This window comes from Oryzias melastigma, linkage group LG3 (assembly GCF_002922805.2).
Source record: "Oryzias melastigma strain HK-1 linkage group LG3, ASM292280v2, whole genome shotgun sequence".
NCBI classification, from domain to species: domain Eukaryota; kingdom Metazoa; phylum Chordata; class Actinopteri; order Beloniformes; family Adrianichthyidae; genus Oryzias; species Oryzias melastigma.
In genome coordinates this window covers 34,430,220-34,451,846 of record NC_050514.1, presented here as the reverse complement: position 1 = coordinate 34,451,846, position 21,627 = coordinate 34,430,220, and the positions used below count along the sequence as shown (strand labels likewise).

Below are 21,627 nucleotides of genomic sequence, written 5' to 3'. Positions count from 1 at the left end.
AATAATAATTAATATCAGTCTGTGATTCAGATATTTTTAGGCCAGCAGAGAAGGCCTTGCAGGCCCTGACGGCCCGCCACTGGTGTTAACTAATGCTGAACTAAGACTTCATAGTTTGTAGTTAATATAAAGTGTTGCAGAGGAATCCGCATATACCGCTCCATATAGCGATCGCCCTAAAAACATGAGCTGGTAGCTCCTCCTACATACGGGACCGGCGCCAAGCTCAGGCAGGTGGCGAGGAGCAAATAAAGTATATTTATTGTCCTCTAAAGTTTGATCACGAGAGTACACAACAGTAGACTGATTACATGTTAAAACACTTTCCCAACATTTACAATCAGAAATCACAAACATTTGTCAAAAAGTTCAGTTTACTGTGTCAAAAATCATTCAGTCTTAGAACTCTTAGATTAAATGACATTTGAAGTGAGACTCTTGGTTGAAACCTTTTTGGTTTTTTGCAGGGAATACTTTGGGGCGAAGGTGGCGCTGTACTACCTGTGGCTGGGCTGGTACACCACTTTTCTGATCCCAGCTGCTGCTTTGGGTCTGGTGGTCTTCCTGTTTGGGATCGCATTTTTCAACACCCACCCTCTCATGTGAGTCAGATACACGTGTGTGAACCGAACCAAAGCATGTCTCGCAGTGAGATTTTAGGAGACGCTGTAAGTCTTTTGACACCGTCTCGGTTTGCCCTAAAATGCATACAAACATTTTTACAATTTCAATGACTCTTTACCTAGCCAAAACTTTAACTCACAATTATTAAACCACTTTGTTCCCACTGGGAATAATATCAATAAAAATCAGATAATGATGAGATTTGGTGTGAATCTGCCAAGTTCTGTCCAGTCTTTAGATTCAAAGAGTTTAAGGTTAGGACCATTGATGACTGGATTCATATGTTCACATAGCAAAAACATAGTTGCACATTTGTTAATGGCGCCGTTTTATGTAACAGTGATGTTGCAGAGAATATATCTGAGTATCTTGTGGGTGGAAACAATTACCCAGCTCCATTTTACTTTGGTAGTTCATGTTGGTGAAGGTTTCCATTCATCCAGATTAAAGTTGAGTCACGGTAACTGGACTTGAACTCATCTTTCTAGAAGCTACCATCATGTGGAAGCTAACAGTGGGGAGCGAAGGGTTTGGGCACCCCAAGTAAAATATTATATTATTGTGCATAAAGAATCCAAGGAAAGTTTGAAACATCCTCAGTGGGGAAAGAATTTCAGATGAAACATGTCAAAAAAACCTTATTTCCATCATTTACCCTTTTTCAAAATAAAAGAAAACATAATTGCGTGTGCAAAGGTTCTGAACATCATGTAGTCTGCTAAGTTTTTTTGAATGCAAATGAACTTTTCTGTATTTCTGTTTTGATCTCCAGTAAGGAGGTGTGTGATTCCAACATCATCATGTGTCCTCGATGTGACAAAAGGTGTGATCTATGGAACCTGAATGACACCTGCACCTATGCAAAGGTGAATCTGATCGCTTGTTCTTCTGTTGTGTTCCGCCAGCAGCTTTTGGGAAAGGGTTTACATAAATAAATGTAGATGGGACTTTTACACACAGGCTTCCAGGCTGCTGTGACTGAGGAATTATAGTAGAAAAAAGCAAGAAAGGTGGGAAGATGCTAGAGTCTATGCTGAAGAAGAACACAACAAAACAGCCAAAATCTTCTCACTGCGGTGTTAAAGGGAACCAGAGTTCGTTTCCCAGGATAAGCTGGAACAAATTTCAGCCCAAGCGGACCCAGGAACGACTCTTGGACCCACCTTTTGAGGTGGTCTCGGTTCATTTCTAATCAGACTGAGCTCCAGTTTTCTCTAAGTCTCCTCAGCTGGAAGCTCCGTGCTCAGAGTGGAACAAATGGACCAAACGACCACCATAGACAAACTTTCATTTCTTCTCACAGTTTTACCAACATTCTACGCCAGATTGTCTCAATATTTTTTTCAATACCATGAATTCTTGTGGGGTTTGGTGGAAGTAAGTAAAAGACAGTAAAATAACTTAGTTTCTGTGAATTCCAAAAAGTGAAACACAACCCACATTAAGTACCTATTTATTCATCCATTCACTTTCCTAACACGGTTAATACCTTTGGAGGTCACAGGGCTGCAGGAGCCTGTAATAGCTTTTGATAGGTGAGAGCGGGACACACCCTTAACAATTTGTCAGTCCATCACAGGACAGCAAGTATGTAAAGAAACTCAAGTGAAGAAAAATATATTGGAAAATATCTGCTGTAAATACAGTTTGGCTTATGTAGTGATAAGATCCAAGTGCCTATTTAAATATGACAGAAGGCTAGCATAACTAGCTGGTTTACTTCTAGTTTTGAGCTACTGGTCTGAACTTGTTCAGGGCACGCTCCCCCATGAGCAGCTGTTAGAACCTCAAAATGTTTTGTTCTTCTTCGACATCAAGGCTAAATCCAACCAAATAATGTGAGACTTACAGTAATTAAGCATTTAAACCAAGACTTTGGGAATCTGAGAGTAAAATCAGTGGAACCTTCTCTGTCTGTCTTTTCTCCCACAGGTCAACTATTTGTTTGACAATATTAGCACAGTACTTTTTGCTATTGTCATGGCCATCTGGGGTAAGTCTCTCGTTAAGACGTGTCTGTATTTTTGGTTGTTATGATGTTTTCATGGTTTGTCTCTTGGGGTTTCAGCCACTACATTACTGGAGCTTTGGAAGAGACATCGGGCGAAGCACGTGTCCAAATGGAAGGTTTACAACTGGTGTGAAGAAGAGGTTTGAGTCTCTGACCATTTTTATTTAAACTAACTCACAGTTTCACCAGCAGGGTTGACAAATCATTAACATTTAGTGCTTTTCAAAAATAAAGAAAGGGAAAGCATTTGCACAAATAAACTAAAAACCCATGTCCCATACATCCTAAAATAGATATTGAACAATAAACCGGTCTTTTGCAGTTGTTTCTTTAGTGTAGATCATCATCTTCACTGTGGGAGATAACTCCATGTCGGTTTCCTTCCATGGATTTGTTTGTCTGTAACATCTGCTGTGTCTCCAGGAGGAACTGATTTTGGAGATTGTCAATGACAAAGAATGCAAACCCAAAAACTTCAAACATTCCTACCTACGGAACATCGCGGTCCTGGTCGTGGGTACTCTTGTGGTGAGGAACACATTCACACTCTCTGGACTAATCAATGAGTTCACAGTCAATGAATGTATACAGACAGAACTAGAATGTGTTCTTGTCATCTACTAGTTTTAAAATCTTAACCAGATATGATTTCACTGAAGATACACCTTTCTAAAACTGGGACAAACAACCTTTGTGGGTATTGGGACCCCATCCATTTTCTTAACCCATTTTATTGCTTTCGGGGCCGCCAGAGCCCAATCTAGCCTCTGTGGGGCTACAACCAGGACTGATCATCAGATTGGCAGAAAATATGTTCCCAATCACACACAGTCACACCTTGGGTTACTTTGACAGAGAAGCGCACAGTGTTTGACCATCAAAGTAAGACGTTTAGAGCCGCTGCTAACGGTAAACACACGGAGAATGTGAATAAATGTTGTTTATCAAAGATAAATGCAGGAAATTTCAATAAAAAGGAGGAAAAATATGAGTTAAGATAACAAAAAGAAATATATTCATGAAGACAAAGTTGTGCATAAATTAATCCTTTGAGCACAACATTTGCAGAAAAATACTAATACAACAATTAGTTTTGCAAGTCTGTTTTGAATACAATTTGTCTTCCATAGCAAATTCCCCATTAACAAACAGTCAAAAGTATGTCACGGGAACACAGGCACATACCTTTAGTCCCGAAACGTCAATTCAACTGGGTGAGCGAGTCTGTTTTCATTTAAGAAACTGGACAAAAATTAAACTTTTTAGAATGTTATTGATCCCCTTGCAGGTAAATTCTCTTGATACCAGTGCTGCTGAAATACATTTATTAACAGGTATTTATTTTTCGTTAAGAGGTGACAACACCTGAGCCTATAAATAATGCACCGAAACCTTAAAGTGGTGGAGAAAAAAAGAACATGGGACATCCTTGTATTAGGTCTTTAAAAAAGTCCATAAGAGAATCCTGTGCTGCCAGGATCCGCTGTTCTGTGCTATCCTGCAGGCCAGCCCTCTCTAGCCATTCAGCTTGATGACTGGCAATGCGTAACTGTTGATTGCCTCTGAAGCTCCGAACACGGAGGAGAACCCCGGAGGAAGAGCAGCTCTACGGCCCGGAGAATATCTCTTCTGCATCCCCCAACAGCGGTTGGGAAACAAAGCAGGAAAAACTCAACACCAGGTAGAAGAAAAAGCGGAAAAGAGGACAGAACTTTTGATGTTGAGTCAGGAAAAGCTCTGGTTGGAGGCTTCCTGTTGTCGTAAATCCTGTCCACCAATCAATGGGTTACATCATGTGGCGACAGAAGCTCCGCCTGGTCCGTTCTCTTTTCCAATAGACCTATGACCAACACGGGTCTAAAAATGGTACCAGTCAGACCTGCTTACCGGTACCATTTTGTAATGGAAACGCTAAAAAGTCCAGTCCAGCCCGGTCCAGTCCAGACCACTCGGTGGAAACGAGGCATACCAATGCCCTCCTGTGTGTTGCTCATGAATTGATCCATGTGTCTATGTATTTTGGTTGAAACGATGCCCGACATGAGCTTCCATGTTGTGGAGAGACAGGTTATTGGCCGGTAGTTGGATGGGACTGCACCGTTTGAGGGATCCTTCTGGCACAGGATCGTTCGACTTTCCGCTTGCCATTCAGGGTGAGACCCATATCTTAGCATCTGGTTCATTTGAGCTGCCAGGCGCTCGTGGAGGGCCGTGAGTTTCTTAAGCCAGAAGGCGTGTATCATGTCAGGCCCCATGCTGTCCAGTTCTTCATACCTGAGGATCATTCTAGGATGTCTCCCACTGTGGTGGTTACTGGTTTCTGTTCAGGGAGGTTGCACTGTTCTTTCCTCAGAGAGTCCAGCCATTGAGCATTGCTGGTATGTGCCGTCTCTTTCTCCCATATACTTTTCCAGTACCGTTCAGTTTCCAGCCTTGGTGGGTCTGCTCTGCTGCTTTGATCCTGCCACTGAGTGTACACTTTTGCAGGTTGATTTGTGAACAGCCTGTTTATCCGTCTGGCTTCATTGTCTCTCGTGTATCTCTTTAGGCGGATGCTCAAGGCCAGGAGCCTTTGTTTGGCAGTTTCCAGTGCTTCAGGAATGGAATCTGGCTGTATCTCTTAGGCACTCTCTCTGGGCTTCTGCCAACTGATTCACGTCCCTCTGACCGGCCTTGATTTTAGCCTCCAACCGTTGCATCCGTTGTGGGCATTATTTTCTCCAATGGTTACTCTTATAGCCAAGCATTTCAAGGATCACTGCTGGTTAAGTGTAAACCAGTTCATTGGTTTCAGCAATTGTTGTGGTAGGAATTACCCTTAATGCTTCATTCACAGTGTGGCCCCCACACTGGCCTTCGGTGGGTGGTGGCCACTTTTTGTAAATTAAAATTTTCTTAGTTATTGTTGGACTATGCTGTTGTTCACCTTTCGCCTTATCTCATTCGGGATCGTCACAGCAAAGCAGCACCCACTCTTTCACATTAGTGATTTGGAAGAGTTTTTATGCCGGATGCCCTTCCTGACCCAACCCTGTATTTGAGGGGCACAGGGACCCAGTGAGGCAGCAGCGTCAAGGGTCTTGCCTAAGGACCCAATCTGGATGGACTATGAAGAATGACAATTCCTTCATTGTGTTGCAGGTGCTGCTGATAATCGGACTGGCTCTTTTTTTTGTGGTGTTTCGTGTCGTAGCCGCCCCCCTGCTGTCTGAGTTGGAGTTTTTGAGTGATTATGCCAACACAGTGGCTATGGTACTGGGAGCTGTGGTGCACTTCATCACCATCCAGACCATGACTAAGGTTTGCATCTGCTCACAATCAGTTCAGACACTTCCTGTCTTCAGTAGAGTTCAATAAATGACCAACCAGAAGGATTTGATATTTACCTTGTGTTGAGTTGAGGGTTTTTTTTTGTTTTTTTTTAGCTTTCATACATATTTTCTGTCATTCTAAAATGATTCAGGAGCTGAAGAAATGTATTTCTGTTTGTTTCTTGCAGTTCAACAGATTTGTGTCGAAAAAGCTGTCTAACTTGGGTAAGATCCGTCAGTGATATCAGATCCATACAAATGATGTGATCCTCATCATAAAGAATCTCTATAAAGTTTCTCATCACAATGACTCATTCCTAATGGGAATTGATGGTTTTATTTATTCTGCTGTATGTTATCATACTGTTGTGGAGGAGAACCAGAATTTGATTGCTGTAAAGAGGGAAATTAGTGGTGAGGAAGAGCTGGGAGTCATCGGCATAGCAGAGAAAGTGTATGCTATATTGACAGAAAGCATTGTAGAAGGAAAATTTAATAATCAAGAGGAGAACCCTCAGGACTTCTTTTTAAGTGTTCTGTGTTTCCTCCAGTGAACCCAAACTCACGCTGTGAAAAACACAAAACCTTCACCATCATGATGTTCACCTTCCAGTTCTTCACTCTGTTCTCCTCGCTCTTCTACATCGCCTTCTTCCTTGGCAGGTATGAGTCCACCTTTTGATGTCATCATCATGTTGTCATCATCATTAACAAAATCAACATGCTTATCAATAATATATAAATATGTATTCAACACTCAGATCAACGAAAAAGAAATACAAACTTAAAATAAAAAAAGGAAATTCAACACACATATATGAACCCATTTACAGTGATCTCTCATTTATCTTAGGAGTTATATCCTAAAACTAATCCTTGATAGACAACCCACGAAGTACTCTTCCTTTTAATTTGTTTGTTTTTAGCAAGATTTCACCTCTGAAATGAACCCTTCCGCTATCTTTGGGGTCAAGATGACTCCACCCTTACATTGATGTGGACATTGGACACCAGTAAAGATTGACAATCATTAAAAATAAAAAAAATCAGCGCAATGTCTTGTGGGGTCCAGATGACCCCATTTTTAATGTAAACAAACCAAGGAGAGCGGAAGGGTTGAAGGCGATGTACATGCTTCTATTGCTTTATTCAAGTAAACTGGCCAATCAGATGCCTCAGTAAAAGCCTGTGGTGTCCACTGGCCCCCACCTTGAATGTTCAAAATGTTTGACTGACAGATTGGAGGGGGTGTGGACCTTCAACAACCTGACTCCTGATTGGCAACAGTCATAAAAACATTGATTCAGACCGACCCGGACCAATCGCTGATTAATAACCTCCAAATGGCGGCATCCATATCATGGAAAAATGGCGACTGATTTGTCACAGTTTTAATAAACTTGTTTCAATGTTATGACAGAATAAACGGCCATCCTGGAAACTACGTTCGCATCGCAGGGTTCAGACTGGAGGAGGTAAGAGGACTGGGTTTGGACTGAAGTTAGAAGTGCGTTGTGTTAACTTGTGTGTTGTGTGTCTCTCAGTGTCACCCCAGTGGTTGTCTGACAGACCTCTCCATCCAGATGGGCGTCATCATGACCCTCTCACAGGTTATGAACAAGATCCCCAGGCTCGTCATCCCGTAAGTGTTTCTTCCGAACTTCTGAAGTCTGACCTCTCTCAGAGAAAAACATGTTTGTGCTCATCCTTTACAGCTGGCTGAAGAAGAAGTTTAAAAGAAAGGGCACAAAGGCGAGTGGGGAGACTGATAATAGCAGCAATAAACACACGAATTGTTGGAAAGAGAAATGTGACGATTGCTTGCTGAAAGACTGGCAGAATAACTACCAGCTGGCTGATTTGGATGATCTGAGTCTGTTCAATGTGATTCTGAAGATGGGTAAGTCCACGTTGGAACATCAGCATGTCTGTGAGTGGAAGAAGTATATCCAAAATGCCGTTCTTTATGCTCCTTTTCCTGGGGATTTATGATACTTTTCGCTTGCTATAGACAAGCATGAAGCTGATCTGCAAGCTGTTGAATTCATTGAACTTTTTTTGGTCATGTAGCTGACATGTATGAAGTTATTAGTTCATTTTGTTGAATAATAACCAAGCAGGGTCAGATTATACTCAGTTTCTTTCCACTCTGCTGTCAATCACATGTAGTGCTTTGTATGCATGAGTATGTGTGCTGTAGTTATACTGTGTACATGTCGACATGTTTGTTTGTCAAGATTTGTGGAGCCAACAGGTATGTTTGTAACATTTGAGTGTGTGTGTGTGTGTGGGTAGGCTCCACCCCTTTTTGACGAATGGTACTTCCACACAGAAACGTGGCAGACATCGACCCAGACGTCCCGCCACAGCACCTGCTTGTTGTCGGGTACGCGGTCTTGACCGAGGGATTCAAACCTACACAGGTGTTGCCCAGAAACATGCACTTCAAGGCCAACCCGCAGACCAGGGGCCTGCGAGACGTGCACCGCCGCTAACCCACCAGTGCCGGCGTCTATCAGAAACCTGAGCGGACGGCGGGGATCCCCCCAACGCCCTTCACTGGCTCCTTGGGATGCCTGCTTGATCCTGCCAATAGGATTTGCTTTTCTTAAAGATTAAGCAAAAAATGAATAAATAAATAAAGAAGAAGAAAGTGAGCGCCTGATTTTCCCTTGATCCATTTCATCCTAGCTTACAAATAAAAGCTGAAAGCAGCTTAGCCATAGTGAGGACTGTGAAGAGATGGACGATGAGTCAAAGACGCAGCTATAAACCTGCCTTCACTGCATTGACTGGAGTGTATGTGGAGCCTATTTAGTTTGTTGCTGCTGTTTGAATGTTTTTTATTTTGCTTTTTAAATTTACACATCAAACTGGATTCCTTTGTGTCACTGACTCTGGTTTTTGCTCTGCAGTGATCCAGTTCAGTTTCACCACCTTATTTGTGGCGGCGTTCCCTCTTGCACCCCTCATGGCTCTGATCAACAACATCGTTGAGATCCGTCTGGAAGCCATCAAGATGGTCCGGCTGGAAAGACGCTTGATTCCCAAAAAGACCAACGTCATGGGTAAACTGTGCATTGGTTTTATCTCAATCATAGGGTTTTGGTGTGTCTTTGTATTTGTCAAAGTTACGTGTTTTTTTTTTTTTTTTACCTGCAGGTATTTGGACGAATGTCCTAGAAGCTATTGGAGTGTTGGCAGTGATTACTAACGGTTTAGTCATTGGAATCACGTCTGATTTTGTCCCTCGCCTCGTCTACCGTTATGGATACGGCCCGTGTGCCTTGGGAGAGGCCGGCACACAGTAAGTCTCTAAAATGACTGATGTCACTCTGCAGACGGACTCTCTGAGAAACCATCGTGTGTTCTGTTGTTGCAGCTGCATGAGTGGTTACATTAACAGCAGTCTGACGACAGCCTACATCAATGAGACCAACCCATATAGGTTTGTTTCTCCAGAACAAAGACATCTCTTCAATGTAACTGAATGCAGGTAAGACATGAACGATTGTGCACAAATGGCACAGAACTGTAGTAAGGCATGTTTGTGTTTCGATCTTCCAACACACACATGTGTGAGCATCCAGGGCTAGTACATACAGAGTGCAGACTTTAAAATACCAGGATGTTCATCTAAAAATAACTGGTTAATTCTATGGACCATGATCTTCTGGTTCCGGGTCACCAGCAGACGTGTGCTTCAAGAGCTCTCTCCAGCTTCCATAGCTTTTGGCGATTACAATCTTGAAATATCACCGAATTTCTACAGAAAAGGTAGTAATTCTGCAATATAGAGAGATAACCACCAAGGCCCCAATGAGAAACCAAGACCCATCTGAAGTAGCTGAGCTGAAAAAGACATTCGAAGACCTCCAAACCAAGTTAGCTCCACTGCTGGCATTTGAATCTAAACTAGCTCTTCTCACTGAACTCGTGGAAGAGATCAGACGTGAAAGAGCAAGGAATGAACAACAAGATCATCGGTTTGACCTCCTGGAGAGAAGAGTTGGCGACGTGGAACAACAAGCAAGAATGAATGATGTCATTCACACTGGATTTCATCTGAAACCCAGAGCGAGGCCTCAGGGAGCTAATGCTAGCACAGAAGCTAGTGGAGCTGCCAGAGCCTCAGGTGACATCACAGAGCCTCAGGTCGGAGCATTCCTCATGTTGTTCCGCTATCCTAGGTGTGTTGACATTGAGAGTGGGGTCATCTGGACCCCACAAGACAGTGCGCTGAACTTTTTTTTATCAATGATTTTTTAGTTTAACTGATGTCCAATGACAGACATAAAATCCTGTCCACCGTCGAAGGACTGAAGGAATTTTCTTATATACAAATTCCATTGAAGACCTGCTACCCTCTCCAAGAAGGAATGAGTCAGATAAACCAGTGATCCTTATCAGGTTTGTGAATTAAAAGCACAAGACAGCTCTGATGCAACAAAAAAAGTCCTGACGAGCACAGCGGTCTATCTGAACCACCATTAGTCTAAAGGAACTGGCTAAGCATGGGAGAATGCTGAGGAGATAACCAGCACATGGATTTCAAATTCCAGGATCCTCGTTAAACCTCTAGGTCCCCCGGACACCAAGGTACTGAAAGTTAAAAGCATGAAAGACTTTGAGAAGTGCTTGATCACAAACACCTAAGCAATTTAAAGGAGCAAAATATGATTAGGAGAAATATGGAGAACATGATTTCATGAAAATATGACACCTGCGTCCAGCACAAATTCTAAACATCCACTTTGACCCAGATTTTCAGCAGATTTCAGACATCTGCAGCTCCACTCACTTCACAGTGTTATCAGCTGTCAGTGTAAAAGCTGTTCAAACCAGGACGGCTTTGGATCTGCAAAAAAAAAAAGAATATTTGACCTTGGGAATCTACTTCACTTGGACTCCAAAGGTGTGGTTTATGTTAAAAAAAAGACTTCCTAATGGAAAGAATGAGCACAACCTTGTGATTATTAATACTTGATTCACATTAATGACTTAAGAATTAAAAATACTTGAACAACACTACTGTTCTAATAATAATGATCTGTACATTCTTTTTAATTGTGTTACCTGATTTATTTTAATATTTTATTTCTTTAAAAAACATTAAAAAAGGGGGAAAAAAACTGTATACATTCCTATGATACTTTACATTAATGACTCTTCCAACGGAAAATAATCTGTATACATACCTATTTTTGTTGGTGTTTGATACTTGATTTATATTAGTGATTAGTTTCTAATGTAAAATAGCACATTTTGTCTGAATTTTGATAATAGATCTGCATATTCAATGACAACGTCTGAAATAGTCATATTTACTTATATAGTCATGGAATTTATTGTATTTATAGCCACGAGGGGGCCCAAGCCAGGGTATCATTGTGCCGGTCCCAAGCCCGGATAAATACAGAGGGTTGTGTCAGGAAGGGCATCCGACGTAAAATCTTGCCAAATCAAATATGCGAATCAGACCTACGAAATCCATACCGGATCGGTCGAGGCCCGGGTTAACAACGACCGCCATCGGTGCTGTTCACCGACAGGGTGCCGGTGGAAATTGGACTACTGTTGGTGGAAGAAGGAGAGGAGGAAGGCGGGTTCGTAGGGAGAGAGAGAAGAGGAAAGTCACTAGTGTTGGACTGAGAGTTGGGACTTTGAATGTTGGAACTATGACAGGAAAGGGTAGAGAGTTAGTGGACATGATGCAGAGGAGAAAGGTAGACATACTGTGTGTCCAGGAGACCAGGTGGAAAGGTAGCAAGGCTAGAAGTTTAGGAGCAGGGTTCAAGTTGTTCTATCATGGTGGAGATGGGAAGAGAAATGGAGTAGGAGTTATCCTAAAGGAGGAGTTTGTTAGGAGTGTTGTGGAGGTAAAAAGAGTGTCAGATAGAGTGATGAGTCTGAAGATAGAAATGGAGGGTGTCATGTTCAATGTTGTTAGTGGGTATGCCCCACAGGTAGGATGTGAGCTGGAAGAGAAGGAGAAGTTCTGGTTGGATCTTGATGAAGTGATGATGAGCATCCCTGGAAATGAGAGAGTTGTCATTGGTGCAGATTTCAATGGTCATGTTGGTGCAGGAAACCGAGGTGATGAGGAGGTGATGGGCAGGTTTGGTATCCAGGAGAGGAATGTAGAAGGACAGATGGTGGTTGATTTTGCAAAAAAGATGGAAATGGCGATAGTGAATACATTCTTTGAGAAGAGACAGGAACATAGAGTGACCTATAAGAGTGGAGGTAGAAGCACACAGATAGACTACATCTTGTGTAGACGGTGTAATCTGAAGGAGATCAGTGACTGTAAAGTAGTGGTTGGTGAGAGTGTTTCCAGACAGCACAGGATGGTGGTGTGTAGAATGACTCTGGTGGTGAAGAAGATGAAGAAAGAGAGGGCAAAGGCAGAGAAGAGGACAAACTGGTGGAAGCTGAAAAAAGAAGATTGTTGCATGACTTTTAAGAAACAGTTGAAACAGGCTCTGGGTGGTCAGGAGGTACTCCCAGATGACTGGATAACTACAGCTAATGTGATCAGGGAGACAGGTAGGAGTGTACTTGGTGTGTCATCAGGAAAGAGAGTTGATAAGGAGACTTGGTGGTGGAATGAGGAGGTGCAGGAGTGTATACGGAGTAAGAGACTAGCTAAGAAGAAGTGGGACACTGAGAGGACTGAGGAGAGTAGACAGGAGTACAGGGAGATGCAGCGTAAGGTGAAAGTAGAGGTGTCAAAGGCCAAACAAAGAGCTTATGATGACTTGTACGCTAGGTTGGGTAGTAAGGAGGGAGAGACTGACCTGTACAGACTAGCAAGGCAGAGAGATCGAGATGGGAAGGACATGCAGCAGGTTAGGGTGATCAAGGATAGGAATGGTAATGTGGTGACAGGTGTCAGTGGTGTAATGGAAAGATGGAAAGAATACTTTGAAGAGTTGATGAATGAAGAGAATGAGAGAGAACAAAGAGTAGAAGAGGTGACGGTTGTGGAGCAGGAAGTAAGAAAGATTAGTAAAGGTGAAGTGAGAGGGGCTTTGAAGAGGATGAAGAGTGGAAAGGCTCTTGGTCCTGATGATATACCTGTGGAGGTATGGAAGTGTCTAGGAGAGATGGCAGTGGAGTTTTTGACCGGGTTGTTCAACAGGATCTTAGGTGGTGAGAAGATGCCTGAGGAATGGAGGAGAAGTGTGATGGTGCCCATTTTTAAGAATAAGAGAGATGTGCAGAGTTGTGGTAACTACAGAGGAATAAAGCTGATGAGCCATACAATGAAGGTGTGGGAAAGAGTAGTGGAAGCCAGACTAAGAGCAGAAGTGAACATTTGTGAGCAGCAGTATGGTTTCATGCCAAGAAAGAGCACTACAGATGCAACATTTGCTTTGAGGATGTTGATAGAGAAGTACAGAGAAGGTCAGAGAGAGCTCCACTGTGTCTTTGTAGATCTGGAGAAAGCTTATGACAGAGTGCCCAGAGAGGAACTATGGTATTGTATGAGGAAGTCTGGAGTGACAGAGAAGTATGTCCGAGCAGTGCAGGACATGTATGAGGGCTGTAAGACAGTGGTGAGGTGTGCTGTAGGGGTGACAGAGGAGTTCAAGGTGGAGGTGGGATTACATCAGGGATCAGCTCTGAGCCCCTTCCTGTTTGCAATGGTGATGGACAGACTGACGGATGAGGTTAGACAGGAATCACCATGGACTATGATGTTTGCAGATGATATTGTGATTTGTAGTGAGAGCAGGGAACAGGTGGAGGTGGAGTTAGAGAGGTGGAGGTTTGCCCTGGAAAGGAGAGGAATGAAGGTTAGCCGCAGTAAGACAGAGTACATGTGTGTGAATGAGAGGAACCAGAGTGGAAGAGTGAGGTTACAGGGAGAAGAGATAAAGAAGGTGGAGGAGTTTAAGTATTTAGGGTCAACAGTACAGAGTAATGGAGAGTGTGGAAAAGAAGTGAAGAGGAGAGTGCAAGCAGGTTGGAATGGGTGGAGAAAAGTGTCAGGTGTGATGTGTGACAGAAGAGTTTCAGCACAAATGAAAGGAAAGGTGTACAAGACTGTGGTGAGACCAGCCATGTTGTTTGGACTAGAAACAGTGGGACTGAAGAAAAGACAGGAAGCAGAGCTGGAGGTAGCAGAGATGAAGATGCTGAGGTTCTCTTTGGGAGTGACCAGGATGGATAGGATCAGGAATGAATACATCAGAGGGACAGCACATGTTAGAGGTTTTGGAGATAAAGTCAGAGAGGCCAGACTGAGATGGTTTGGACATGTTCAGAGGAGAGACAGTGAATATATTGGTAGAAGGATGCTGAGTCTAGAGCTGCCAGGAAAGAGGTCTAGAGGAAGACCAAAGAGGAGGTTTATGGATGCTGTGAATGAAGACATGAAGGTGGCTGGTGTTAGAGTGGAGGATGCTGAAGACAGGCTTAGATGGAGGCAACTGACTGGCTGTGGCGACCCCTGAAGGGAAAAGCCCAAAGGAAAAGAAGAAGTCATGGAATTTATTGTTACTTGAAGATCCTTACTAAACTGAATCTATGTTGGAAAAATATTAATATCTGATCTTAAGTTCTGAACCGAATAATGATAATATACGTAAAGGAAATGGTATAGTCGAGCCGGGGTGGGATCATATTAATTCGCTTCCTGCCACTCCCTTTTGAGCAATCTCTTAAAGGGGTCCTACCATGAAAATTCAACTTTTTGATTTTTTAAATGCATTTTACTGTTCATTCCTCACTATAAAGAACCCCAAAGCGTCATTTAAGAGTAATCCTCTAAAAATCTGCACTGTCAGCAGCAGCCCCTCCCATACCCACGAAAACGAGCGGTTGGAAATGTGCTGATGTAAGATCGATGCCAACAGCTCCCTCCAGGAAAAGTCTGTTCTGCAAGCTCCGCCCCCAGACTACAACAAAAAAAGTGAAACATTTGATGAATTAAAAAAGGTTCTGTAATTTGTTTCATTTAAATGATCAGTTTAACTCGTTTAAAATTCTGAGTTGATAATTTACTCAACCTAAAACTTTAATTTGATAAAACTGTTATTTTCAAATGTAACAAAGTACAGAACTTTTGTTAATTGATCAAATATTTCACTTTTTACAGTGTACAACGAAAACACACCCACCGTCTCCGTGGAGCTGTGGCAGGAGATAACTACTTCCTGTACCAGAACCGCTCTCTGACCAATCATTCGATGTAGCCTCACTTTGTTTCCAATCGGACTGAACGTCTGTTCTCTCTGAGCTTCCTCAGTCTGAATATAAAACGAACCGAGAGCGGAACAACTGAACCAAAACGGCTACCGTACCCGACAGTCACGAGATGTAAACACGTTAGGAATGAGGCGATCCGTGAGACAAATGTCGAGCATTAGATTGTCATGTTATCCAAAAGGAAATAATCGTTCCCTCTGTTTACTTGTTAGAACGTTTATTTTAACACTGAAAAACTATAACTCTCTTTTCTGTGTCTCCTGCCGTGAAAGCTCTATTGCAGTTCAACAGAATTCTTTTAAAATCAGTGTCATAAAACCACAACGATGAGACACAGAAACTCATTAAAATGTGCTCCAAGGAATGAATGAATGAATGAAATGGTTTATTTCAAGCAAGGAATTCATCCTCAATAAAACAACTTTTAACCTGATCCACATTGATTCTACCGACGTGTTTTTAGCGTGTGTACCTGTAGAGTCTCCAGTAACCGTCATGCAGGATTCCTCAAACCAGCAGTAAAAATGTTGAACCTGGCCTTCATGGAGACGCTCAAAATCCATCAGCAAAATAAAACGTCTGAAAAAGGTAAAAATCCTGACAAGCTTTTTCAGACCGCAGCGCATCCATCTTTCTCTTGACTGAGGAGATCTTTAGTCGATTGGTTTTGTTTACAAAGTTTGTTCACGCTGGAGGCTGAGGAGACAGGCTCAAGGATGACGTCATGAAATGGGCGGGACCGACAAGGAGTGAAAGGCGGAGCCTCAGAGATGGAGTCATTTCACTTCGGTGTATTAAAACGGTCCACAAAAATGACTCATATTTCATAAATAATTTGTTTTTAGTGTACCCAATGTGATGTATGATCATACATATGTACATAGTTCACTCTGAAAGGCTGAAGAAAATCATGGTATGACCCCTTTAATGTCCTGTGTTTGACATGTCTTTATGGATGTAAACTTCTGATGATTGTTTTGCACATTTCTTTTGATTGAAATAAACCATTTCGAATCTAATGTTGAGATTTTTCTACAAATACTTCTGCAACAAAGGAATTGTGTGTGATAACTGAAGTCTTATCTTGTGTCTGCAGCTTCAGAGACTTCAGAAGTGAAGAAGATCATTCTCTGACAAGTCACTTCTGGTTGGTGTTGGCAGCGCGGTTGGCCTTTGTCATGGTCTTTGAGGTTTGTCTCAGACATAATTCAGTGAACAGCTGACGGAATCTTTCGGAAGTGTTTAACGTGTTTGTTTCTGTGCAGCATCTCCTGCTGGTGTTTAAGTCCATAGTAGCCTGGTTTGTTCCCAGCGATTCCTTGATGGTGAAGAATGATCGGCGGGAAAAGAAGCTGGACCAACTGAAGGAAGAGCTTGAGTAAGTCCGACCAGACACACCAAAGTTTGATCTGTCCCATCACTGCAGCCTCGTTGGTGTTCCTCATCAACATTTCTGAAAAAACAAAACACTTCACAGACAGAGCTTTTCAAAGTGCTTCAGAACTGTTGTCCATTATGGATTCTTTATGCTGTCATTTTAAAGTCACAAAGGGGTCTAGAATTAAGAATGCAACCGAATGCGTTCTCTTTAGTGATGGTAAACTCAATTCCTTTAATGAGTAACTTACCAAATTAAGTTGAGTTTTATGAGTCAGTGAGTCACTTAACGACATTTAAACATTTTTTTAAAACAATTAAAGATATAAATAAGTTACTGTGACGAAGAGGCAGAGGCATCAGGATCCATCTGCAAACAAGGTTTTAATGGAGGAACAGGCTGAGACATGGCGTGGAGGCAGACAGGAGGCAGGACACAGAGAGACAGGCATCGGAATAACGCTCAGAATGTATGCAGGGCAATACAAGACTTTGCATTGAGCCAAGGTGAGAAGCCAGACTAAATACTGAGGCGCTGGTGTGGTTAAAACTCAGGTGAGCGCTCCCTCTGGTGGTTGGAAAGGGAAGTAGCAGGTTGAACCATGACAGTTACATAAAACCATAAAATTATTTAATTTCTGTTTCGCAATAAGTTTTTCTTATATTTGTTTGAATATTTTCTATACTTAAATCTGTTTGGACATGGGTCACACTTTTATGTCAATGGTGCTATTCTATAACTGGTATATTTATGTTTTCTAAAATTAACTGGATTATATTTGTTCTTAGACAAATTCTGCAACTTGTGAACTACTAATATATATATATTGACACTTTTCAAAAACCTTTGGAATATTCATGAATATATGATGTACATTTTATATATTAGATTCTTTTGGGTGTAGGCCTTGATGTGAGATGTTTGTACCTTCATGTAACTTATTGCACATCGTGCTGTTTCTGTTTTGTTGATGCGTACTCAGGTCATTGTTGGAAATGAGAAATTGTTCTCTATCGACCTACCTGGACAAATAAAGGCTCATCCAAATTTTAAGCCAAAGATTGTCCAGTACTTTTGATGTAATTGTGTGTATGATTTAGTGTTTAGACTCATTTCAAGAGTTTCATTAAGTTTCATTATATAGCAATAAACACACTAAAACCTGTTGTGTCTTGGATTTCAGAGACCAAACCAAACCCAAACCAACTGGAGTCTGACCTTCCACAGATGACGTCAGATTTGTTATTTCTATCTTGGCCAATTTAGAATGAGGATTCTTTTTTTCTGATTTGCTTTAAGTCATTTATATGGTAATGGAATTACACTTGTAATGTTCTCTCCATTTTAAGTTTTGACACTGAGACATTTGATAACGACTTAATTTTGTATTTGAAATGTTATAAAACCAAGATTTCTAGATGTTAATGTTAAATGTTTTTGTCAACATTGAAAGATATGAGAGATAATGAGACCGGTGAGTAAAAATGTCAACTCATCTGAGACAATCCTGTCTTTTAACTCTGGTGTTGGACCTGCGATGTAGGAGATCTTCTGTGGGAAAATATTCACTGGAAAGTCTGCTCTGATGTTAAACCTTTTTTTCTTTCTGGTCTATGAATAAATGCTGTGTGAAAACTATTGGTCGTCTTTGTGGTCTGGAATTCTGCATTGGAACTAGGTGGTCTGTAACAGCATCCGACCAGTGTTGGTTTACTATATGGAAGATTCATTTGTAACCATATTACTTCAATATTGCTGCACATTAATTCTGGTTTCAGAGTTGCAACGATATTCTCCTTCACATAAAATGCTGCTCCTCCACCATTTTGATTCCTGTCTCTTCTGTATAATCTGTAGCTATCAACAGTTAGCATTGAGTTTTCAAAAGTACTATTTAAGTGTGTTTCAGATAAGGCTAAGTAGGGCTGGGCGATATGGCAAAAAAGAAAACCACGATTTTTTCAACTTTATTTCACAGTTTCGATTTTATCACGATTTCTTTAAAATAAATTGACAAAAATTGAATTATAATGATTTCAGTTGATGACGATTTTAGTTATAATGATTTCCGATCGAGTCCTTTAACACGTAATCGGGCTCGATTTCTGGGGGGGGGGGTGTCGGAGCTGCAGACTGAGAGCTTACATCTTGTCTCTCTGCCGTTCCCCTTCACTGCTTACCTTACTGGACTGGTTCGTGTTTTTTTAATTCCTTAATATCTATTGGTGATTTGGACCTAACAATAGTGTCTCCAAATTTGGACTTTACTCTCACTCGATGATGTCATTAATACTTGAGGTCAGCTATGTTAGCGTGGAGCTACTAGCGCTCGGAAATACATAACATCTATTTTATAACTTTAGAAAGGTCATGGTACACCAAAAAGTCATTACATTACATGTAAACTTCTGTGTCTCAGAGCGCACTCACGTGAAGAAATGCACTCCTCTGTGGTGATGTTAACCCTTGACATGGAGGGCTCTGTATCCTAGTGTCGGATGGGTTGGCCCTTAAAAACATATTTGAACAATTGGAGGGGTAGGGAGAAGCAGGAGGAGTATGGGAAGAATTCAGATTCGACCTTGGTGTCACATAGGTGAGGGTGAAGTGGATTAAAAAGTGGTTAAAACTTGATATAGGGCCCTGATTCTGAAGGGTTAAGAGAGCTCATGTGTACATATATGAGGAATCTGGTGAGATAAGTCACACTTAATAACCATTTTTATGCTTTGTGCAGCTTACTGTGGGGTGAATATGTAAACTTCTGAATTAAAATTTAGGTCCATTTTAAAATTATATAACTTTTCGGGTTTTAAAGATGATAAATAAAGTGAGTAAACACAACTGACAAATTAATTTTTAAACTCAATACAAATCGTAATGGACTTCAAATTACCTTAGTAGTGTTTTTATGGTTAATTTACCACTATGACATTCCTGAAAACTATAATTCAATGAACCACCTTAAGAAATCACTGCTCCTTACTTCTCTTCAGTAGATTTTCTCAAACAAGGGATGCCAACAGAGCTGTAAAAGGAAAAACAGGAAACCTTTTTTTTTAAAACTTCACAGAAGAACTTTGGCTTCTGATAAACAGCACAAATCAAGACGGAAAGAGATTTGAAAAAGAACCAACTGTTACCCCGGGCTTACACAGCTAGCGTCAAGGCTCCGTTGCGTCGCGGGAGTGGACTAGCTACATCCGATGGCTTACACCGGCTGCTGCTCCAGCCACAGCCTGTGAAAGCTCAGCTCAGACAGAGTAGTGCTGGATCTCTATGATCAGCTTCTCATCGTCCATGGCTATGACTGACAACGCTGTGCTGCAACACACTTTGAGTAACACGTAAATTACATAATGTTTACGACACGCTGAAACCGACGAGTTCAGCGGAAAGTTTGTTTTATTTTGAAAATAAACCGGATGCACTTAAATTCGTTTGCGTGGTTTCCGGTTTAAGTCGTGAATAGCCCCAACTTCACAGAAGGTGATGACGATCAGCTGCGGCGTCCGTCAAAATTTGAACCAAACAAAACAGATTTGCAGCGACACAGAGGTCAGTCCGCAGACGCAGGACGTGAACGCTTGCAGTGGAAGTTCCTCTCGCACTTTTAATGTTAGAAAAAGACTAGGGCGCACGCAACGAAGCCGTGATGCTGGTGGTGTAAGCCCGGGGTCAGTCAGTCAATATGAAACTGGGTTTGTTAAACAACCTGTTACACTTGTTTCAAACCGCAGAAACTGAAGTTTCTAGTGAAAAGGGAGGAGCTTAAAGAAACTTTACAAGAAGGAAAGACGTTCAATAACCGATACGTTTGTGTAAAAATGATACTGAAATCCAACAGAAATATGAAATATTTGAGTTTTAGTGCTGAAACAAAAAAACTGCAAATATCATGAAAACTTTTATTCCCAGAAGATGAAATTCTTAAACCAACTGATGAAAAACAAATGCTGTGGTTTTTCATGACTGTGATGAAAAGAATGATTTGGTACAAGTTCAGTTTTATTCTCACAAATGTTTTGTTCAGAAGCATTAAGATGTTTTTTTCTCACTTTGTCTGAAAAATTTAACATTTCATTTTATTTTTAATTTTAAAAAGTATATTCAGTTTATGCAATTTATGCATTTTTAAGCTATATTTTTCAGTGTCTCCTGGGAGAACTATATCTCTTAGCGGCTTCAGGACGGCATGAGCCGGCGAAGGCGGCTTTCGAATACGGAAATGCCGCTCCACACTCCGAACAGTCCTCCGAAACTGTGCAAAAAAAAAAAATACCAGCAGTTCATGTTTCCAGTAGTGTCCAGATAGAATAAAGGCTGATGTTAATCTCACATATTTACAGGTAGCCAAGATGCACATGCATAGATCTTAAGTTCATTAAAGGCTAAATTTCTAAACTCTAACTCTTCCTACGGGTCAGTGCAACCAAGAATAAAACACTGACCACATGGATTTAGAAATTTATAAGGGAACATATTAATGATTGTAACAATTGGATACATTTTATTGGGACCCAAGTGCGCAGTTCTATTCTAATCATTTTTTTTTTTTTTTAACTTGTCCTGTCCAACAGCTGAGCCAACAGATGTGGGCTGAGAGCTTCTTGTGTTGGGCAGATTTTACTGTCACAACAGGGATTTATTGAGTATAAACCCCTGTTGTATTTCATGCTAAACTTTATATTGATTATGTTTTATTTTATTTTATACCGGACGGAAAAAAGGCAGGGGGGTGGGAGGGGGGAGATGGCGACAGAGGGAAGCAACATCATAAAACAACCAGGACTAAGTGATAAACTAGAATGGGCGGGGCCTGTCTACACACACACTCTGTACTTACACACACACTTGTTGGCCAAAATAGTCTCTACATTTAAACTAATCATAATGTACTCAATGCAACTGTAACAGCAGCTCACACGCTCCATCATACAAACCCATTCAGATAAAGACTTTCATTCTGTCACAAAAACTATTAGTGCTAAGGTGAGCTAACACCTGTGCTCAGGTGAGTGTTTATGTTTCGCTGAGGTGGATGGTGATGGAATGTACTCAGGGGGAGAGCGCCCGGCCATCCCCAC

General features: G+C 41.5%; 1 protein-coding gene across 1 annotated transcript in view; it reads left to right on the top strand.

The window, feature by feature from the left end:
- LOC112160557 (anoctamin-9) overlaps positions 1-18,070 on the top strand; it is a 29,433-nt gene extending 11,363 nt beyond the window's left edge. The window contains exons 9-25 of the mRNA XM_036217418.1: positions 468-602; positions 1,397-1,490; positions 2,557-2,617; positions 2,693-2,775; positions 3,059-3,163; positions 5,777-5,935; positions 6,135-6,171; positions 6,498-6,609; positions 7,367-7,421; positions 7,491-7,588; positions 7,662-7,846; positions 8,862-9,014; positions 9,109-9,253; positions 9,329-9,442; positions 16,259-16,352; positions 16,428-16,540; positions 17,724-18,070. Of these exons, the coding sequence (XP_036073311.1) occupies positions 468-602; positions 1,397-1,490; positions 2,557-2,617; positions 2,693-2,775; positions 3,059-3,163; positions 5,777-5,935; positions 6,135-6,171; positions 6,498-6,609; positions 7,367-7,421; positions 7,491-7,588; positions 7,662-7,846; positions 8,862-9,014; positions 9,109-9,253; positions 9,329-9,442; positions 16,259-16,352; positions 16,428-16,540; positions 17,724-17,757 (1,777 nt within the window). The 3' untranslated portion in view covers positions 17,758-18,070. The remainder of the gene's footprint in view (positions 1-467; positions 603-1,396; positions 1,491-2,556; positions 2,618-2,692; positions 2,776-3,058; positions 3,164-5,776; positions 5,936-6,134; positions 6,172-6,497; positions 6,610-7,366; positions 7,422-7,490; positions 7,589-7,661; positions 7,847-8,861; positions 9,015-9,108; positions 9,254-9,328; positions 9,443-16,258; positions 16,353-16,427; positions 16,541-17,723) is intronic.
- Positions 18,071-21,627: the final 3,557 nt, after the last annotated feature.